The following is a 22,558-nucleotide window of genomic DNA, read 5'->3' as shown; positions in this document are numbered from 1 at the left end:
CCCTGATTTCCTTATTATCAGCAGGGACGATTTTTATGGTAAGGAAGCCTGTTTGACTCTCTGAGCCATTAGCACATAGACAGCTGGCATTTTTCATTTTGGCAACCTTGTTCATTTTCTTTCTCACAGAACGCTGAGGTACACAATGGTACAATGGGGAGACAATGGTGTAGTGGTAATGTCACTGGATTAATAATCTAGAGGCCCAGGCTAATGATCTGGGGACATGGGTTCAAATTCCACCAAGACAGCTGGTGGAATTTAAATTCATTTAATAGTTCTGGAATATAAAGCTAGCCTCAGTAATGGTGACTATGACAACTGTCATTGATTGTCATAAAGACACATCTGGTCCACTAATGGGTGGGATCAACCCAGATTTGCACTAAGTACACTAGCGGGCGGGAAAAACAACGTTTTACCGGCCGGCCGCAATGGCAGCTTCTCACGCCACATTAAATATACGTTCCTGGGAAACACGCCATTTTGATGGCGGGCAGGCTCTCATTCACCCGCCACACCATCACCTCACCACTTCATCACGCTGGGCGCCATATTTAAAGTTCAACTACATGGACACCTCTCAGTGCTTCCAGCTCAGGACTGCTGCATGGAAAACGTGGTCCCAAAAGGCAAAAAGACCGCAGCCCCCAGGTTCAATGATGTGTCCCTCGAGTACATTTTGGACGCAGTGGAGGACTGCGTGATACCCTCTACCCCTAATGTGACCGCAAGATGGGCAGCAACATCACCAATCCGGCTTGGGAAATGGTGGCAGCTGTGGTCAGTGACAACGCCTTGCAAAAGAGGATAGCCACCCAGTGCCGCAAGAGGCTGAATGATCTCCTTCGTTCTGCCAGGGGTAAGCCACTCTTCTCATCACTCTTGACACTCGTACTCACAAACCCATCACACATCCACAGGGATCTCACTCACTGCCAGTTCAAGGGACATCACCATTCACTCTCTCATACACACCTTCATTGTCCTCATCCCATCCATGGGACCACTCACCACCTACACATGCCATGCATACTTACTATCTGGCCTGGCAGGTGCCCTGCTTACACTCTCTCCACCTCTATTCATGCAGGACAAGCTGGCAGACAACAACAGAGAGCAGTCACAGACCAGTGGAGAAGTGCCTGAAATCAAGGACCTCACAAACTTTGAAAACAGAGCCACCCAGCTGGCCGGTGAGAATCTGTATCATCCCTGTGCTGACAGTGAGGTCGGTGGTGCTCTATCAAGTGAGGATCCAGCAGTGCAACATCCATCAGACAACCATGCTGTGGGTCATGTGTCCTGATTCATAGGCCACTGCCATGCACTAGTTATCTCTACTTACTTTCGCTGGCACATCTGCGAAACAGCTGAGGGAGTCCATGCCCCCAGGGCCTCCAATCAAGCCCTGAAGAAATATCTGAAGAGGAATCTGGAGGCACAGCCCTTGAAGACCTATCACAGCGCTCACCCGCACCCTCCACCAGTGCAAAGACACACACCTCAGTGGGACCTAGCTTTAGAAAGCCTCGGGATCACAATCTGCTTTCGTACTTTCTGATCCACAGAAGGTGGAAACAGGGACTTCCCAGTTCCTTGGCACTCAGTGGACTGGTGGAGGCCAGAAATTTGCTGAGTCCAAGTCAGATGACAAGCCTCTAGACTTGGTCATGTCACAGTTGCTGGAACTGCAAAGGCAAGCTAGGGAACATCAGGAAGAGATGTCCATTGCACTCCTCAGATTGCAAGGCACAATGCAGGAGTCTGTCCATCTTCAGGCTGAGGTGATAGTGCCAGCATGACAATGCACTGAGGTCAACACTGGTAAGATGGTGGCTGCCATGGCGACCTTGGTCCAGGACGTTGCTCCTGCACTGCTGCACGGGCTCAACTCCATCACTGACGCCATAGTTGGCCTCCAACAGTGTGTACATGAGAGGGGTGCAGGAAAGCTCAATCACACACCAGCTTCCCCTTCTCCTCAAGGAGTCAGCCAGAGACCCTTGGGCACCCATAGGGAGGAGGAGCAGCAGGTGCACACCCCCGGGCCATCCACCCAGGTGACCCCAGGTGTCCGGCACATCCGCACCCCCTCTTCCTGCGACCCCAGCAGCTCCAGCTCCACAGGTCAAGGTGGTGCCTCTGCCACACAGCAGGACCCCAAAAGCAGGCCGGGGCCCTCCAGGTCTCAGCCCTCCAGAGGACACCTGCCAAGGACATCACAGACAATGTAATCAGTAGCAATCAGCAGGCTGCCTCCACCTCTGCTGTGGATGTCCGAGGAGCACCTAGACGTAGCGGCAGGTTTAGGAAAGTTCAGGAGATGTAGTTGCACAGCCTGGGCATGGGTGTTAATCACCTGTACATAATGTTCACTACTGTAAATAAACTCCCAAGAATGTCTCCCTGCCTACGGCTCCTTGTTATGAGGAGCAGTATTCGTGTCACTCAGATGTGAAACCTTTCAGCACAAGATAAAGGCAGGTGTCTCTGTCCAGGGCCTCTTCCCTGTTCTTTGTGCAGCCTTCAGACCAAAGTGATGGTCTGGCCTTACACTCATTAGACACATTAGTGATGCCTGCACCTCAACGGTGCTTGTCATTGCTGCGAAGGGGACAGGCGTCCCAGAGTTCCATCATTCTCTCTGTGTGCTCTCAGCACCTTTAAGGTGGAGCTGGCTCCCATCTCTTCAGCATATCTGACCAGTGATGCTGTGCTCCTGATGGGGTCAGGTGCTGAAGGCGGACAAAGGATCAAATGTTTTTAAAGTTTCATGGCTGCGTCTCTATGATATGACCCAATCACAGAGAGCAAGCAAGCTGCCCTCAGCCAGACAGGAGTCAGACATTCTCAGAGGCAATGTGTAGATCTATGGAGTGTCCTCACTGCATGTCGTCATCATCCTCCTGCATTAAGTAACTGTTAAGGCCTCCACTGCATCTCCATGACTGAAGCATTATCACAGAGAGTGTGCACTGCCATAAGCCAGACTGGAGTCAAACGTTCACAGATGCAATGTGAGGATCTATGGTGCCCCCTCACTGCATGTCATCATCATCCTCCACAAATCTAGCAGCTATGAGGGCTTCCCAAGCATGCCTGCCTTGTCTGGGCAGTGCGAGGCCCTCATTGCCATCATCGTCACCTTCAAGGACCTCCTCACCCTCATCCCATTGACATCCCCCTCATCGGAAGAGACGTCCAGCTCCTGCATCCCCTCTTCAGCCAGCTCCTCTCCCCGTTGCAGCATCAGGTTGTAAAAAGCGCAACAGGTGACGAAGATGCGTTACATCCTCTGTGGACTATATTGTAGGGCTCCAGCAGACTAGTCCAGGCACTGGAACCTCATTTTCAGCATCCTGATGGTTTGGTCCACTAGGGTGTGAGCTGTAGCGTGAGCCTTGTTATAGCGTCGCTCTGCTGCAGTCTGAGGCCGCTGCACAGGCGTCATCGGCCACATCCTCTGCGGGTAGCCCTTGTCCCTGAGGAACCATCCGTGCAGCTTCTGCGGACCCAGAAAGACATCAGGAATCTGTTACCGACTGAGAATGTAGGAGTCGTGGACAGTTCCTGGAAACCATGCACAGACCTGCAGGATGCGTTTGTGGTGGTTGCACACTAGCTGCACATTCAGTGAATGACCTTATGGTTGAAATAGTTGACCGCGTGTTGCAATGGAGACCTGAGCACCACGTGAGTGCAGTCGATCGCACCCTGCACCCGTGTGAAACACGTGATCTGGCCAATTGCCCTTGCATCCTGGATCTCCTGGTCCCGGGTGAAATGCACAAAGTTGTGTGCCCTCACAAAGATGGCATCCGTGACCTCATGGATGCATTGGTGGGTGGAGGCTTGCGATATCCCACACCTGTGGAGCCTTGAAAGGAGCCACTAGTGTAAAAATTGAGCACTGCAGTCACTTACATTGTCACTGGCAGTGGATGCCCTCCATGTCCCCATGACGCCAAATCCTGCAGTAGCTGGCAGACGTGTCCAAACAGTACCCTAGTCATGCGCAGTCCTTGGTGACAGCAACTGTCGATCATCTGCAGGAATGAAAGGCGGTGTCTATAGCTAGCTAGCTAGGCGCCAGCTAGCAACGGCTTGCTGTGGCTCTTCGGTGGCGTGTGTGGGAGACCCAGCTTAGTTTACCCTGAGAGGGCAGAGCTGAGATGGGTTCTGCACCCACAGCATGTGTGACACTGACACCCAGAGTATAGAACCGGGAGGGGGAAACTCAAGGATCTGTACCTAGGCATAGTGCTGGAACTGGGAAGCATGTCAAAGTCAGGGTGCTGACATGTTGGGAGGGGAGCTTCCAGGTGGCAGGGCACCAATCCATCTGCTGGCCTTTGCATTCCATGTGCTTGTGCCTCCTTGCTTTGCAAGGTTACACCTTGTGCTGCCAAATGTGATGGAGGCAGCATGTGGGCAAGGGGGGTGTGAGGGGGGTCAGCCCTGGCTTCTTTGGGTGAGTGTGCGGCAGCTGCAGGGTGACGAAGAACTGGAGCCCTGCAATGTCCCACTCTGGCTGGGGTGGCAGGGATGTGATGGGAATCCAGGTACAGGGCGGACTGATCAATGCTCTTCTCTCCTTTTCAGGAGAAGGCTGCACAGAATGCCACCGAGCGGATGCGGACTGGCGGAGGCCAGGCTCAGTTGGCCATCTTGACTCCTTTTGAACAGCAGGCCATGGATCTGGAGAGGCACCATGCACCCAGGTCCACCGGTGGCAGTGAGGCTGGGGTGCCATGGGGAGGTAGGTTTGCCGAGCACTGAGATCACCATGCGTGTCCCAGCAGCCATGGCAGTGCTGAATGCTCAGCGATTGAAGTTTGCAACATGGGTTAACCATTGATTATGGAAGGATGAGCGCATACTGATCCAGAGGACAGGGATGCACATTGACATTGTCTCCATTTAACTAATCAAATGTCCTTTTCCTTCCTTTCAGCATCTCTGGAGCAGGGCCGGGAGGAGGAGACAGAGGGGCCACCCCTCACATCCGAGGGCCCTGAACATATCGACTCATCAGCGTCAAACCATCTCAGCCAGGCAGGCACCAGCGCAGACACTAGCACCTCAGTGGGAATTAGATCATCGGCTAGTGTCCCATGGGCACAGCAGTGAGGGCACTTCATACTCGCTTGAGGTGCAGGCGGAGACAGAGATGCCCAGGGCGCCGGCAGTCAGAGGACTGCTGGGGACCAGGTACTTGCTCGGTCGGTGGCTGATGATGTGCCTCTGGAGTCATCTGTGAGGCAGCAAACACTGGAAGTGTAGCAGGGTATGCAGGAGATCTGGCAGAGATACATGAGGCTATGTGTGGCATGGTGCCCGTGCTGAAGGAGTCCACATGGAGCATCACCAATGCAATGTGTCTCATGGCCGAGTGCCATGCTTCCTCCATGGAGAGGGTCCTCCAGGAGAACAATCAGGGCCTCCTGGGGATGAGCTTGGATCTGCAAGCCCACACAGTGGCATTGACCTCAGCTGGTCAGTGCCAGCATGGGAGATGGTCTGCGCACCAAGTATCCCAGCTTGGTGCCGATCCATTTATGGTGAGCAGGGAGGTCCGAAGCAACCTCACGTCGGCGCAGCAGTTGCCTGTCGTCTCTGCGGGCTCCTCTCAGGGCGCTCCGGATGAAGGCAGCAGCTCCTCCGCCCCTCTGCCAGTGACCGTGGCATCCAATTAGGATGCGGTGACAGGGGAGATGCCAGCTGTGGAGCTGGCAGCTCCCTCCCAGGTGGGGGCAGCAACGGGCCAGAGAACGGCCACCAAGGTCATCGAGGCTAACAGGGCAGCACAGTGAGCAGGCTGTCTCAGATGCCAGTGCCAGCGAGGGGACAGCACCAGGACGTGGCACGCATAAGTGTAAATTTAAGGCACATTAGGCACACCACAGGCTTCTCACTGGTGCTTTTATGTTGCCCCACTATTAGTTCATTAAGACTTGGTGTGATTTGCAACACCTTTTCTTTTGGTTTCTGAAGTTCATTTTGTTATATCATTAAATTTTGATGTGTGAGCATGGCTCAGAGTGATTCCTTTCTTCTGCAGGTGGACGGTTACCCATGATGTTATGAGTGAGTTGTTTGACATTGAGCTTTATTGACAAGGGCCTTAGTTAATGTTCCTATCCAGGTAGATTTAGCACTCAGGTATCGAGCATGGAGCCAGCAGCTCTGGCATGTGTTGGAGGTCTATCTGTGGTGGGCTAGCTGATGGTTCTTTAGATTAAAGCCTCCCAGATGTCCCTGTCTCCCTAGAGTATGCCTGGGTCAGCGTCTACCCTCTCAGCATTCTCCTGTCCGTGCTCATCCTCGGACTCACTGCTGGACTCATCGTGCGCAGCCGGAGCAACTGCATCTACATCTTCTTCATCCACTGCATCGCCCCTTTCCAGCGCCAGATCGTGGAGAGCACAGCATCCAACCACTATCAGCAACACATGATCTGGGGGGCACTGGAGTGCGACTCCTAAGCAGTCTAGGCATCGGAAGTGCATCTTGAGAAGACCAATGGTTCTCTGCACCACAGCCCTTGTGGAGGCGTGACTCCTATTGTACCACTGCTCAGCTTCTGTTCTTGGATGGCGGAGAGACGTCATGAGCCACTTTTAGAGGGGATAGCCCTTGTCACCCAGCAGCCACCCATCCAGCCGGGCTGGAGCACTGAAGAGCCTCCGCACCTGGGAGTGCCTGAGGATGTAAACGTCATGGGAGCTGCCTGGGTACCTTGCAGAATCTGCAGCTTATGATTACACACTGTCTGCACATTCAAGGCCTCTCAGGGCGCTCTGGATGAGGGCAGCAGCTCTTCCGCCCCTCTGCCAGTGACTGTGGCATCCAATTACGATGCGGTGACTGGGGAGATGCCGGCTGTGGAACTGGCCACCCCCACATAGGCAACAGGCCAGAGAACGGCCAGGTGTTCACCTTGGACTTGCTGTTGGCCCTGCGCACCTTGCACCTGCGCCTCTCCTCCCAAAGGTGGCTCCCTTGGAGGCTGAATGTAGACTCCTGGCCTCCTCCCCCCTTCTGGCCCTCCCTTCCTGTTGACGAAGGCACCGGGCTCACCCGCTGGCGCCTTGGTGGCCACATGTGTGCAGTCGATTGCACCCTGGACACGGGGGAAGCCAGCAATCGCTGCGAAGCCTCTGGCTCGCTCTGTCTGGCTGACCTCATCCCAGCGGTAGTGGATGAATGTCAATGCACGCCTGAACAGAGCGTCTGTCACCTGCTTGATACAAGTGTGGACAGCTGACTAGGAGACTCTGCAAAGATCACTCATCGGCCCTGGAAAGCGATGGAGGCATAGAAGCTGAGGGCAGCTGTGACCTTCAGCATCACTGGCATGGGGTGCCCACCCACACATTTGGCGTAGATATCAGAGCCTAACATCTGACAAATGGAGGTGACTGTCTCCTTTGAGAGACGAAGCCTCCTTCGGCACTGCACCTCAGACATATTGAGGTAGCTGCTTCGCCGCCTATATACCTGGCAGCAGGTTAGTGGCATCTTCTGTGGCCCCTTCCACCTTGGACTTGCTGTTGGCCCTGCGCCCCTTGTGCCTGTGCCTCTCCGCACCCGCCCACCTATGTATCGCGATGGCGCGCGGTGACGTCGGGATGCTCGCCCGACATCACCGCGTGTCATTTTACGCCGTGTTATTTTGTGCACACCAACAAGAAAATTCTGGCCTATGTTTTTATTGTGCACTAATTTTCTATTAAAGCTTAGACATCAGTTAATATTAAATTCTGTTAAAATAAGGAATTTTACCTTACCTGTTAATAATTCTTTTTTTGGTGGCTCCCCTGGAGGCTGAATGTGGACTCCTGGCCTCCTCCTCCTTCTGGCCCTCCCTTCCTCCTCAGAGGAGGCGCCTCCTGTAGAGAGCACAACTCCCATTCCCAGGCTAAGGGAAGACTTCCTGAAACCTGCAGGCCCCAGAAATGATCTTTACTGTAGAGTCCTGACCTGAAGGCTGTTACTCCTGTCCAAGCAGCTGGTGTGAGTTTTGAAGTATTCCTGCTCACACAGGCAAGTAGCAGTAACTTTCACACTTAAATACCTAACAGATACCACTCACGACCCCACTCACCTCTCTTATCCCACCCGTGGATGAGGCTTATACAAATGTCTCCTACCCGCCTGCCCATTGCGCCCATGTGATGTCCTGAAGATTGCAGACAATTACTGCCTCAAGAGCCTTAAGTACCTGATTAATTAATGGCCGGCGCGTATCCGAGAACATTGTGCGCCCGCCCACCTACGTATCGCGGTGACGTCAGGACGCTCGCCCGACATCACCGCGTGTCATTTTACGCCGTGTTATTTTGTGCACACCGACAAGAAAATTCTGGCCTATGTTTTTATTGTGCACTAATTTTCTTTTAAAGCTTAGACATCAGTTAATATTAAATTCTGTTAAAATAAGGAATTTTACCTTACCTGTTAATAATTCTTTTTTCCTCTTTTTTGAAAAGCCAATTATCCCAAAAAGTCCAACTGGTAGTGTTGCCACTCCAACCGGTACTCTATGTACACCTACAAAGCGAGACAGTTCTGCACTTCAGGATCTCTTCATCCCCCCTCCTCCATCAGAACCATACACTCCCAGGTAACCATTTGCTCTCATTAATATGTTTTATGTTACAAATAGAAAGAAATCTTATGATATAAGTTCCTGTATATCATTTTTGATGAAATGCCTGATATGATGCATCAATGATTCATCTGATGCAGTTCAATTTTATTTATAGCTAATATCTTGACACAGTGTGCTCCTGTTAAATCGAGAACTGATTTTCTATAGCTTTTGTATGCATCTTTGAAATCAGAAAGTTAGGCAATATGCTGCAGTACAAAATAATTTATCGAACTGACCTGTATTTAAAGTATATGACTCTAGGAAAATTCAATGAATTAAAATGTAACCAGTGGACTAAAGTGTAATCAATATGGCAATGTGAAGTATAGGCTCCTATATTTGTAAAGGTTGGAGTGTAAAATACATTTTCGTTTCTGTACACCAAAAATAACCTTGGCCTGACTGAAAATTTTCTAAATTCAGATGGCTAATGACTTCTCATTAAAATCTATTTATTCTTAGTGTTGTCAACATTATATTGTTCCTATTTTATTTGCTTGATTACAACAAACAACATGAAAAGCAAAGCTAAGATTCAAATTAGGACACCATGAGTGCGACAGTGTAATGATAGAAGCCCAAATAACAAACAAAACTGGTGACAAAGCTGAAAGTTTGCATTCAGCGTTTCATCTTTATGGCATTTTGTGAACTCGCTCAACACTGCCAGGTCTAGTCTTGCACATCTCAGTTCTCAAGAAAGCTCCATCTACCTAGTGTTTGGATGTCATGTCAACCAGTCTGTGGCCTCCTTGCAGTAGGTTTGTCAATTCATTGCAGTGCTAAGCATTATTTTGTGTAGTGGATATGTGCCCACTCGGAACTGGGTTGAGATCTTCCAAAGCCATTACACATATGACGAAACAGGCAGAAGTAACTTCCATCTCAGCAGTTTGGAATAGATTTGAATCCATGTGTCAAATGTGAAAGATCAGCTTTCAATCCATCGTACCACACTCTACCCAATATTCAGCATTTTGCATTTCTTAATGTTATGCTGTTTGTTTAAAAAAATCATTACTTATGCAAATCTTCAAATGCTCATCAAAAAACAGAAAATGCTGGAACTACTCATCGGGTCTGGCAGCATCCGAGGCAGCATCTCTCTCCTATCCAGCATCTTCTGTTTTCATTTCAGATTTCCAGCATCCGCAATACTTTGCTTTTGCTTCAACTGCACATGTTGGATTGGAGAAACACTGTAATAGAATAGATTCCTATATAAATAAAAGAGGTTGGAACCATTTTAAAGCTTTAACCAAAAAATATATGCATTTAACAGGAGTTCACGCCTAAGTGTTGGGAATTAACTGTAGTAATTATGGTGAAAACTATGCATGATTTTAGGAAAAATTTAGCTCTTCTTCCATATACAGTGGTACCAAAAAAAACAGTTGCTAATTTCCATTGAAGTTATATATTACCAATGCACTTTAAAAAGCTACTGGTAAAAATATAAGTATGACAAAAAACAAAATTATCAGAAGATTGCCTTTAACCAGGATATAGTTAGAAACAGATTTGCTCTTTAAAAATCCACACAGCTACAATTTTGGACAGATGCTTACTTTAAAACCAATACTTGGTGATTTTGTTTTGGGGAGCCTCCTGCAGCCATTTCATCATGGAACTGTTCATCTATGTTATGTCAAACGAGTAAGCAGTGTACCTTTTATATTCCGTCGCACTTTAATTTTGAAAACATTGGTTTGGAATTTGCAGACTGGATTGACCATTTCTCAGTATGTCCTTGGCAGTGTGATTCTTAAAAGGTATATGGCTTTGGATACATGTCTTGTTGCAGAAGGAATTTTGACTACTTAAGATACAAGTATGTTGATGTTCTTGTGCAGTGTATTTCTCAACTGTGCTGCCAAACTTTGGAGCTGCCTCCACTATATTTCAAAGAGGACATCCAACTTTGATCATACAAAGCTATTATTTCTTCCATCTGTCTGTAAAGTTCATAACAAATGGATTCAGGTTTCCCAGTGTGATTTAGTAAATGCTAACTCTATTTAAATATTACTTTTCTTCAGTGTTGACCTGTGCCCCACTGCCATGTTGTAGTGCCAGACACCTTGTTTCATACTGTGTGAACATTGTTCAGGTGAATCCTTGGAGCCCTGGTTGTTTTGTCGTTTTTAGAGATTTCTCTCAGCTGTTTTCACAGTTTTCCCGCCTGTTTGAAAGGAAATGTATGACGAAACTCCATTCACCGGGTAATGCCTGGTGTCAGGTGAAAGTGGGCAAAAGCATGAAATTCAAAGCTGAATTTTAGGGTGTGGCAACAAGTGGCGATGACACTATTGAGCATCCGAATTGAACTGAAGCCCTATGCAGCTAATAAATGCTAAAGGCGTTGCTTTTGTACAGCGTGCAGTTGTTATTTAATGTCACAAAAATAACTCGCATAGTGTGGGTATTTTTTTTTTAATGTTCCAGATGTTACGTGAGTTATGTTTGTGGGTACTTTATATGTATGAATTTTTTTGCAGAAGGCTGGGAAGTTCCAGTATCTCTAGAATTAACAGGTAAGTCCCTGTGAGATGTGTCTGTTCAATAGTTGTGAACCAGTGCATTATTTAATCTCAGAACAGAAAGATATAATGTTTGCAAGCAAAAATTCACACATTGAAGCATAGGGTGAAATTTTATAGCCCCGTTGCAGCAGGGGCAAAGCCATAAAATGCGGCGAGCTGTTCAAAAATCCATTAACTACGGCGGGACCGGAAAATCCCGCTGGCAGGAGGGGCCGTAAAAATTCCGCCCATAGCCTTGTGTTTCATTGTTGTGCATTAGAAGAGATATAGACAGTGTGTAAGTTTGATTAGGTTGAAGGATATGTTCATGCATGGAGATGGCCTGGATTTTATTGTTACAAAATGAGTAAAGAGTGGAGGTTAAGATGAATTTCAAAGGCAGAGATGTCACCTTTGCTGTATTAAATATGGAGACCCTGAATTTTTCAATAATATTTGGGTGTCCAAAATTTCTTGAAGAGACTGCAAGAACATTTGGACAAACCGGGTTTCACTGAAAAACTTGGAGTCTTTGTGTTAAATACAGCAAATTGACATTTTTGTAAAGGTGACAGGTGAACTTATATTGCAGTAATACTGTAATGAAATTTTTTATTCTAGGCAAATTCTAATGAAAACTTAATACAAATTTTAATATAAAATATAGTTTTCTCCACTCTTGATGCTGCTGATTTCATATTTTGAATTTTTGAAAACCTGAAACATTGCACAACTATAATTAAGTTTTGACAAGAGAACGTCCATAAAATGTGTGAACATTTGCTCTTCTCCGTATAGGCCTCTTCCACATGGCATGAGTTCCATTCTGTTTCAGCACTCGAAACAGAAGAAACCATGCTTCTGCCCCCAAAGAATTTGTCTTGGACACTTCCTAGGTTATTTTTATGATATTAAATATGACTTTCCATACACTATATGTAAACCTGTTTCAGTAACACACCTACTCAATCTTGTTTATTTCAGCGTAGCAGTTCATGCAGTCAAAGAACATTCCATCTCATTTGATAGTTATTATCTTGCAACTTAAAATGAACAGCCTCTTTCAAAGAAAAATTTACCTAAGTGTCCGCTCGGCTCAGATGGTAGCACTTTGATCTCTCAGTCGGAAAGTTATAAGCTCAACCCTCACTCCAGTACTTGAGAACATAATCTAAGACAATGGTCAGAATTTTACCTTTGGCGTGCTGTCTCGCGATATTTCGTTCGGCATGCACGTGCCGGAGTCGGCTGCACGTCCACTGATAATTGAAAGGCCTATTAAGGCCATTAACAAACTAATTAACTTCAGATTTAAGCTGCCCGTCCAACCTAACGGGTGGTGGGCAGGCATAAAGGTCAAGCAGCCTTTCCATTTTTTAAGAAACCTCATCCTAAAGCAAATGCAAATTAAATAAAAATTTTATTTTGAAAATAAAAACATGTCCCATCTCATGTGACACAATCACATGAGGGGACATGTTTCATTAAATTTTGAATGTCATTTTTAATTTTTTTAAAAAGCACTTCAATCTCCCTGAGGCAGCTCCATGCCTCAGGGAGAATGAAGCGCTCTTTCGAACGCATGCGCGAACTGTGCGCTAGACCCGACTCTCCCACCTCCCCTTGCCCGCACAGGTAGCCAGCACTACTGCTCATGATCCACGCAGAGCGGGCCTTAATTGGCCCGCCTGCGTGAAATCACGGTGCAGAGATGATCGCAGGCTCCCGCCAAGCCCGCCCGACAAGGGAAAAATTCAGGCCAATATTTCAATGCAAAACTTTTTCATTGTCCAAGTGAATGCCTTTGAGCAAGAAAGTAAATTGAACTCTTTGTTCAGCTGTAAGTTTAAAGAATCCTACCTTAGCCAATAACAGCAAAACAAAATAGATCAATTTCATCTCATTTGCTGTTCTGGTGAAGAATGGTAATAAGGATAGCTACAGAGTGTGGTTATCAAATACTCCATGTAACATCATGACAGCTTTGTTGTCAGGGCTATAGCAATGTAACATATGGAAAACAACAGGTTATCATTGAAGCACACAACTGCTTCAATGCAGATAAACAAGACTGAGTAGATGTGGCAATAGAATAGGTTTATGCATAGTGTATTGAAAATGATGCCTGATATCATTTAAAAAAAACATAGAATAGTCCAAATACATAATTTTTTTTCTTGTGGATTCAATTTCGTGAAGAAAATTCAGAGTTTCTCCTGGTCACACCAGAGATAGCCAAGTAAAGCCTATAATATCTATCTAACCTTGCAGCCTGCATTATTCAATGATGACCTATTGTTTTCCAAAGATGGCATTGCTGTAGCCCCATAATATTTGATAGAATATTTGATCATTTCATTCTGTAACTATGGGCGGAATTGTCCGGTCTTGTTGATGGTGGGTGTCATGACGGGCATGAGCGGGCAATATGGCCAGAAGGCCAAAATCAGTTTTACACCGTCGTGAAAACAATTTGCGATCGTCCGCTCCACCTGTCAATGGTGGGCCATGTTTCCCACCACTGCATGTCGGGAACCTAATTTCAACACCTTAGCATCTTATTATAAGCCCTGCTCACTGGAATCAACCCCCCACGTTGGACACCTCAACATGATTGCATGCCGTGTTTCACAACTGTATATAAGTGACATGCACCTAGCAAGCTGCACTTTGCTCAGGACTTAAGAGGTTTGTTTGTCTACCTTGCTTCAGGCAGCACTTGCAATCATCAACACCAGGCTTCATAGGCAGCACTACATCTCTTTTAGGGACGCTCATGGACAGGTCTCTACCTACCAGACCAGCCATAAGGTGGGGGTGGCATTCAACAGTTGCAGGGCCAGGGCTAGGGAAGGGAAAGAAGTGGCCTCAAGCAAGTGAAGAGGCTGCAGGGTGAAGGCTGTACTTGGGAAGGGGGCTACCCCAGGGTGTGTGTGTGGGGGCACATGTGACCTGTGCAAGTGGCCTCAAGATGGTATGGACTGAGGAGGCAGTCTCCAGAGGAGATGAGGCCAGATGGAGATGTGAGAGTGTGTTTGAGAGTGAGTGGTGATGTCCCTTGAGCTGGCAGTGAGTGAGATACCAGTGAGTGTGTGATGGCCTAGTGAATGTGTGAGTTTGAGTGATGAGATGGTTGCCTTACCCTGGCGACATGGATGAGATCATTCATCCCCATTCTGAATAGATGGCCAACCTCTTCTGTGCAGCATTGGCACTGATCACCACTGCCACCGCCTCCCAAGCCAGAGTGGTGAGATTGCTGGACCACCCGTGGCCGGAGTGGGGGTGGATGACATCATGGCAGGCCTTCAAAAGGCATTCCAGTGATAGGCCACTGAACTCTTATTGGCTTTCACTGGAGCAGTCCTGGCTGCAAGCATTGAGAACTGTGATTGGCTATAGTTTAGATACGGCACCCAGAGTGAGGAAACGGTGAGGTAACGGCGTAATGGGTGATTCAGAGGCCGCCCCACCAGTGAGACAGCGCGTTTCCTGTGGCTACATAATTAATGTTGCGGGAAGCAGACGATACAGCACAGAAACCCGCCTTTATGGCTGGCAGGTAAAACATCCTTTTTCATGCCTGCTACCGTATTTGGTGCAAATCTGGGACGATTCGGCCCTATGGTTGGGTCGGGACAACATGCATTTATGAAAGGGAGATTATGCTTGACAAATCTGTTGGAGTTGTAATTACAGGGTAGATAAGGGGGATTCAGGGGATATACTATATTTTGATTTTCAAAAAGCAGTCATTAAGGTGCCACTCAAGAGGTCATTACATAAAATAAAAACTCACAGGATTGGAGAAAATATATTAGCATGGCTTGACGATTGGTCAACAGACACAAAACAGAGAGTCGGAAAAAATGGGTCATTCTTGGGTTGGCAGGCTGTAATTAGCCTGGTACCACAAGGATCAGTGCTTGGGTCTCAGCTATTTGCAATCTCTGTGGATGACTTAGATGAGGGGATTGAGTATCCAAAGTCTTTGCGTTTTTCAGCAAGCCTCATCCATGGGTGGGATGAGGTTCCCTGAAGCTTTCATAAAATAAATAAATTTTCCTAACTTCACAAACATGTCCCAGTTCATGCGGCACTGTCACATGAGGGGACATGTTTAAATAAATTTTTACTTTATTCATTAAAAAGTCTTGTAACGCATTCAATCTCCCTGAGGCACGGATCTGCCTCAGGGAGATTGCTGCACTCTTTCGCACGCATGCGCAAAAGAACGCAGGCCCCAACTCTCCCTCCTCCCCCCACCTGCACAGGTAGTGCTGAGCAGTACCGGCCACACATTACGCTCTGCGGGCCTTAATTGGCCCGCCCGCGTAAAATGGCGGCACGCAGCCGATCGCGGGTGGCGATCGGCTCCAGGCCAGCTCCTGCCCAACCCGCCCACCCGAGGAAAAATTCTCCCCCAAGTTTGCAGACAATGCAAAATTAGGAGAGACATTAGGAGAGGCTGCAAAAGGGTAAAGACAGTTAAGTAAGTGGGCAAGAATATAGCAGATGAACTCCAATGTGGTGAAGTGTGAAATTATCCACTTTGGTAGAAAAAATAGAAAAATAAAACATTTTATCAATGGTGAACACTGGAAAATGTTGGTATTTAGAGGGCTCTGGGTGTCCTAGTACACGAATCACAGGAAGTTAATGTGCAGGTACAGCAAATAGTACTTATTTATTACTTTATTAATAGTTAGCCTTTATTACAAAGGGATTGGAATGTAAGACTAGTCTCAGTGAAATTATATAGGGCATTGGTGCGGCTACGCCTGGAAAGCTGTTTCAAGTTCTGGTTTTCTTACCAAAGGAAGTGGGAGTGCAACAACGGTTCAGCAGGCTAATTCCTGGGATGAGGGGATTGACCTATATGGAGAGGCTGAGCAGACTAGACCTATATTCCATAGAAACTGGAGTGCGAGAAGTGATCTAATTAAAATGCATGATATTCTTAGAGGGCTTGGCAAGGTAGATGCTGAGAGATTATTTCCACTGGCTGGGGAGTCTAGAAATACGGATCACAGTCTTGAAATAAAGGGTCGACCATTCAGTATTGAGAAGAGGAGAAATTTCTTCACTCAAAGAGTTGTGAATCTTTGGAATTCTCTACCACAGAGAGCTACGATGTTCAGTCACTGAATATTTTCACAATGGAGATTAATGGGTTTTTGGATACCTAAGGAATTAAGAGATAGGGGGATAGCGCAATAAGGTGAAGTTGAGATAAAAGATCAACGATGGTCTTATTGAACATGATTGCACAATCGTTAATGTTTGTACAATGTTCAGCACCATCCTGACCCCCCAGATACTGAAGCAGCCCATGCCCAAAAGTAGCAAGACCTGGACAATATCCAAGCTTAGGCTGACAAGTGGCAAGTAACATTCACGCCACACAAGGGCCAGACAATGACCATCTTCACCTAGAGAGAATATAACCATCGCCTTTCGACATTTAATAGCATTACCATTGCTGAATCCCACAACATCAACATCCTGGGGGTTACTGTTAACCAGAAACTGAGTTGGACTAGCCATATAAATACTGTGGCTACAAGAGCTGGTCAGAAGCTATGAATCCTGTAACTCACCTCCTGACTCAAAGCTTGTCCACCGTCTACAGGGCATAAGTCAGGAGTGTGATGGAATACTCTCCACTTGCCTGGATAAGTGCAACTCCAGCACTCAAGATGCTCGACACTATCCAGGACAAAGCAGCCCGGTAGATTGGCACCCCATCCACAAATATCCACTCCCTCTGCCACCAAGGCACAGTGGCAGCAGTGTGTACCATCTACAAGATGCATTGCAGGAACTCATCAGAGCTCCTTAGACAGCACATCCCAAACCCACAATTGCTACCATCTAGAAGGACAAGGACCATCCTGACTTGGAAATATATCGCCGTTCCTTCACCGTCACTGGGTCAAAATCCTGGAACTCCCTCCCTGACAGATATTGTCCAGGTCTTGCTACATTTGGCCATGGACTGCTTCAGTGTCTGGGGAGTCAGGATGGTGCTGAACCTTGTACAATCATTCGCGATTGTGCAATCATGTTCAATAAGACCATGGTTGATCTTTTATCTCAACTCCACCTTATTGCGCTATCCCCCTATCTCTTAATTTCCTAGGTATCCAAAAATCCATTAATCTCTCTTGTGAATATACCCATGTGGGTGTACCTACACCACATGGACTGCAACGATTCAAGAAGGCAGCTCACCACATCCTTCTCAAGGGCAATCAGGGATGGACAATAAATGCTGGCCTAGTCAACGATGCTCAGATCCCATGAATGAATTTTTTAAAACTGCAGTCTTGAAGGGCTGAATAGCCTACTCTGGCTGCTATTTCTTATGTTATATTCTTATAGTTTTCAGTACTGTTCGTGACCAAACTTTTAGCTAGTTCTTTCTTAACTTAGCCCAACATTGCCTGCTTTTGCTGGGTGGTATCATACACGTCCACGACTCTGGTGGAGGTGAAAATATTCCAACCTCTAACTTCACTTAAGAGTTGATTTTGCTTTTGTGCTCAGACATTCTGAGTTCAAGACTAAGGTGCTCAAATGGCTTGCTTACATATTTCAAGAATAGGGTGATTAACTAGATTTCCTGCTCACATTATCACTGCCCTTCAATATTTTACAGGTGTAAATCACATGCCTTGTCAGTCTTTTCTCGACTGAAAGCAAAGTTGGTACAAAGTAATGCAATAACACATTGGGCCTTCACCTTTAGCACCTGGATCTCAATCAGCCTTGATTGTCTATTGATAGTGAAAGAAAACATTTTGTATAAAATGAGTCCACGCAGTTTCTAGTGGAGATGAATCCACAGACTGAATCTCCTTCCAATTTAGCAGTTTTGACTTCGAATTGAAATCTCACTAAGATTATAAACAAACTGTTGTGGAAGAATAGTAGGAAGTATCTTTCTGACACTGAGCTAATTAGCAGATCGCAACTTGTTGTGCTAACCTTACTATGAATGCGTGATGCTGACAATGGATGACAAAAGCTAAAATAATGTTCCAAGCCCTGACCCCAGCTTCACCTTATTGAGCGCAGCACCTCAATAAATTAAGGGTAGAAACCATACAGTTGCTTGATGGTACATAACTTGAATATTGCTAAAAAAAGAAAAGATTTTCATATTGCACTCATCAGGACAAACACAAGAATGCCAAATTTCAAACAATCACGACAGTTTATATTACAGGGGAAAAGGGTGCTGATTGATTGGCAGAGGCGTTGCCATGGAGAAAGCAACAGGGAATTATAGGCTCCCCAAGCTCCCTGGTAATTCAAAAAGGCGCAATTCTTGAACATATTCCTACACTATCCAACACTAATAACCAATTTAAGATAATCAGTGGAGCTCATAACTTGGCTCATTTACGCTTGCTAGAAGCAACATTCATTTATACACATGGACCCCTTCTCTTCAAACAAAAGGATGCTATGTACAATATAGTGAATTTAATCTTACGTTATGTTAATGCAAATTCTTTAAGGGACAGATCAATAGATTCTGCCTTGGGGAGTGTTAATTCTGGGTTAACTTGATTGTATGTGGAAAAATCTTGGGAAAACAAAGCTCACTTTTCTCTCTAGAAAAGTGGTTACCATGCAACCTGTCATTTAACACTGCCTATTTTACAAAGAAAAAGTGGTCTCTCAAGATAGAGACAGAAAAATTTGTTTGCATAGCATCACTTCTAACGGTGCTTTGTAGACCACACCAATTCCCCGGGGGTGGACAGGTTTTTGGAGAGTGAAAACAACAAAAGTGTTCATTTCTTTCAAATACAAATTAGGTGTGAAATGTTTCCTTGATTACCTTCTTGCTGCAAGCTGGCTTCACCAGTTTTTTAAACCATTTTCCTCTGAATAATACCCTCTAGAAAGCTGAACATGGAAACACTTCAATGCCCCTTCTAAGTCTGTGAATAGTAGATCAACATTTGAAGCTTACTGATTTTAATGCTATCTGAACCAGTCCGTGGAATTGGCAATTAGCATTTTATAGAACATGGCAAAAAAAAACTTGTTACCTCCTGCTGGGAGAGATTAACTTTATGCCATTACATAGCTCCGAGATCTCAACTCTCATTCCAGTCCAGTAGAGAGACCCACACTTTGAAAGGACCAAGAAACAGTCAAGGTCAAAAGCACAATACTGAAACGAAAATAGGTTTGTCTTATATCTGACTGCTGCATACTGCTCACACAAAACAAAGAACATTAACTTTGGGCCAATGCAAAGACTGGTTTGGTCATTATTTACAAATAAGCTTTCTGGATGCTTGTTTAACAAGTTGTCTTTCATTGGAGATCACTTGGAACAAGAATCTTTCTAGCTAAACATAAATGAAAGGTTTCACTGTACTATTTTTGGCATTCACTGCCCTGTGGTTTCTACCCTGATGTGAATAGGCTTAAACTTTGTCAGTTTGATATCTTTAAAATTATCTTTTCATGACAAGTATTTATGGCAATTCCATTTTCAGAGCATATTATCAATTAATTGAAAAGAATGATAAGTCTGCAGACTCATATGATCTATCACCACGCCATATAGGCCAAGAAGGTTCCAGCTTCAATACCTAGTATTTGCTAAAATTGGTTAATAGCATCCAGGGTAGATTTGGAGGGTTCACTTTCTCTGGATAGGAAGCTGAACAAAAGAACCAGCAGTCAAATGCCTCGCTCCTGATTGTTATCCGGCGATCTGTGATGGAAATGTCCATACAATTGAATAGTCTGCCACTACCCACCATCTCGGCCACCTATGAAGAGTGGCAATTTGCACAAGGTATAGGAGGCCGCTACCACCCACACTATTATAGGCGTGATTCCTCATTCCTGTACCCACAGGAGCTCGGGTCAAAGAGAGGGCTATGACACTTCAACTTTGACTCTCCAACCCACCATTGCTATAAACAATGCTGCAGGAGCATTGCATCTTCATTTATATCTCAGTGTGATTTACTGTCAAGAGAGGGGAGAAAATTGAGAGGAAGAATGAGTTTCTTTTAAATCAGTTAAACTGCATTAATTCGGTGGTTCTGGGTTTACTGTTGATGATTGATCTGAGAGCGGTCAGTACTCCCATAATGCTACTTAAGCTGAGATGTCAATGTTTGTTATTTAGCACATTGTACTGCTCTGACGGTGGTATTGCCAGAAGACATCAAAAATCTAACCAACTGCAATCATACTTCTTGAGTATGTTTCTTTTTCTAATCATGTCTAAAATAATTATAAGTTGTCCAATGTTAGCATTTTTTCACTCTGAAATTTATGTATTCGTACAGTGTTTTTTTAACAATTATATCAACTGTATGATTTTTTTTTGGTGCCACTGTAGATGTTCTTCTCTCTTGATCACACACTGTGAAATGTTTTTAGGATGCGTTTTCTTTCTTGGGGCTTTAATCCAATAAGGATTTTCAAGAAATATACTCATTTTTGCATCCCAGCTAATTTATTACATTTATTTTGATGACTTTTTCTGGTTCACGTTTCCCCACCCATTCCTCCACTCTCCACCTCCCATGCCGCCACCCCATCCCCCAACCGCTTCCCAAAAAAATAGGAACATTGGTATTTTCAGAGAAGAGCTCTGTTCTTTCTAACCATGGATAATTCTCTCTAACTCGCAAGTCTTGACATTAGCCACAAATCTCATAACACGGTAACCTGTGTCCAAATGTTCTTTTTTTAACCAAACAACTCTGGCAGCAAAGACTGATACAAATTAGCTGTAGAGTCATAGGATGTGTGGATAGCAGCTTCATTCTTGACAATTGATTGACAAAATAAGAACTGACTTTTCTTCTTACACAATTACTCCTCACGGGTTCTTTCTGCCTCCAGTTACCTATGGAAAGCCCAAAAAGTACACTGATTGTCACAGCAGCCTTGTTGCCTGATTTGTCATAAGGACATGATTAAATCCAACGGTTGGTGAACTGCCCGTCCTTTCTAGCTCAGAGGGAAGTAATAATATTTCAGTAGTTTGCAATTTGTGCCCTGTGCCATGATGAATGAAAAATCCCTACTAAATAGTAGTTGAAGAAGGTCTCTCTTCCCCCCTTCCCATTTTTTCTCTCTTCAGTGATCCTTATCCATGCACAGTAGAACTGGTAACTCTAGACACTGGTATTTGCAGCCTAGTGATAAATGTTGTTGGGTGAGTATGTAGTATGAATCACTTAGTTTATGTTAAGTGAAAATGTGGGTGTTTGTTTCTCAGATTCGTCAAGGAAATTGTAATATTGTCATGAGAAATAATGCTAAAATTCATTGCCCAACTATGGCAAGAATGGATTGCTTTCTTCCAACTTTTACAGGCCCCTTCTTAAAAACAGACATTTTTTCTATTGATTTTACTTAACTAGGTTTAGCTGAGGATTGCAAAACTGGGTAGCATCTTTTCTATGTCAGTCATGAGTCACTTCAATTCACTCGCAGCAGTAACAAACCTCAACATCCCATCATGATACAGTACCTAACGTACAAGATCGACTGCAAAACTGTGGTGCATATTGTTCAAGTAAATTGTCGATAGTATTTGTACATGCACAGAATGGGTGCAAAAGATCTTTATTATAACACACACAAAAACAAGCCGTGGATAGCCTTAACACTTTGGTATTTTAAAATTTACAGACCACTTATTTTTTAAAATGTCTTCTAAGGTTTCAGTGAACGTACAATCTTGGCTTCCATGACAAAATTACAAACCTGATTTGTTGATGTGTTCCACCTTTTATTAACCCACTGCTTGAGATGGCCAATGTTGGAGTGCTTGTCAAAAAGAAATGAAATTGTCTTATTTTATGCTGTGTAGAGTTCCTGTTTGCTACTGTAATCAATAATTGATACAGTTTCCAAAACCATAATCTCTTCATTAATGCCTATTGTGTAGGAGTTTACAATTGGAAATGCAAATTCAGCAAGAATACTAAATTGAAATTAAAAACTCAAAAGTATTAGCACCATATTTCATTCTATAATGCAGATATTTCAATGGAATCGTTGGCTTAACTTCTGTTTGTTTAATCAAAAAGATAAAAACAGGCTTTGAATTTTATTTTTCTCCAATTAAAAGGGATGAGAAAGGGAACCTTCCCCTTGAGGAATCCAGCAGACATGCTTTAGGCAAACCAGTGCATAAAGGATCAGAGTCACCTAATTCTTTCCTGGATCAGGAATATCGAAAACGCTTCACCGTGATTGAAGGGGATGCAATGATTCTCAGCTATGATTACGACACAAGCAGGTCAAGTGTACTAGGCAGAAGAGAAAATACTCTGACCTATGGTAATTTTAGTTTTTGTCTTAATCTATATTCAGAACT

The 22,558-nt window shown here is 45.1% G+C and overlaps 1 protein-coding gene across 1 annotated transcript in view; it reads left to right on the top strand.

Annotated features, from left to right (window-relative positions):
• Positions 1-22,558, top strand: part of cnksr2a (connector enhancer of kinase suppressor of Ras 2a) — a 579,431-nt gene that overhangs the window by 376,498 nt on the left and 180,375 nt on the right. The window contains exons 10-13 of the mRNA XM_078559925.1: positions 8,496-8,629; positions 11,158-11,193; positions 21,314-21,388; positions 22,310-22,521. Of these exons, the coding sequence (XP_078416051.1) occupies positions 8,496-8,629; positions 11,158-11,193; positions 21,314-21,388; positions 22,310-22,521 (457 nt within the window). The remainder of the gene's footprint in view (positions 1-8,495; positions 8,630-11,157; positions 11,194-21,313; positions 21,389-22,309; positions 22,522-22,558) is intronic.

Source organism: Cetorhinus maximus, chromosome 16 (assembly GCF_964194155.1).
Source record: "Cetorhinus maximus chromosome 16, sCetMax3.hap1.1, whole genome shotgun sequence".
Lineage (NCBI taxonomy): Eukaryota > Metazoa > Chordata > Chondrichthyes > Lamniformes > Cetorhinidae > Cetorhinus > Cetorhinus maximus.
Note: the sequence above shows the minus strand (reverse complement) of the source record. Positions and strands in the feature narration are given on the sequence as shown.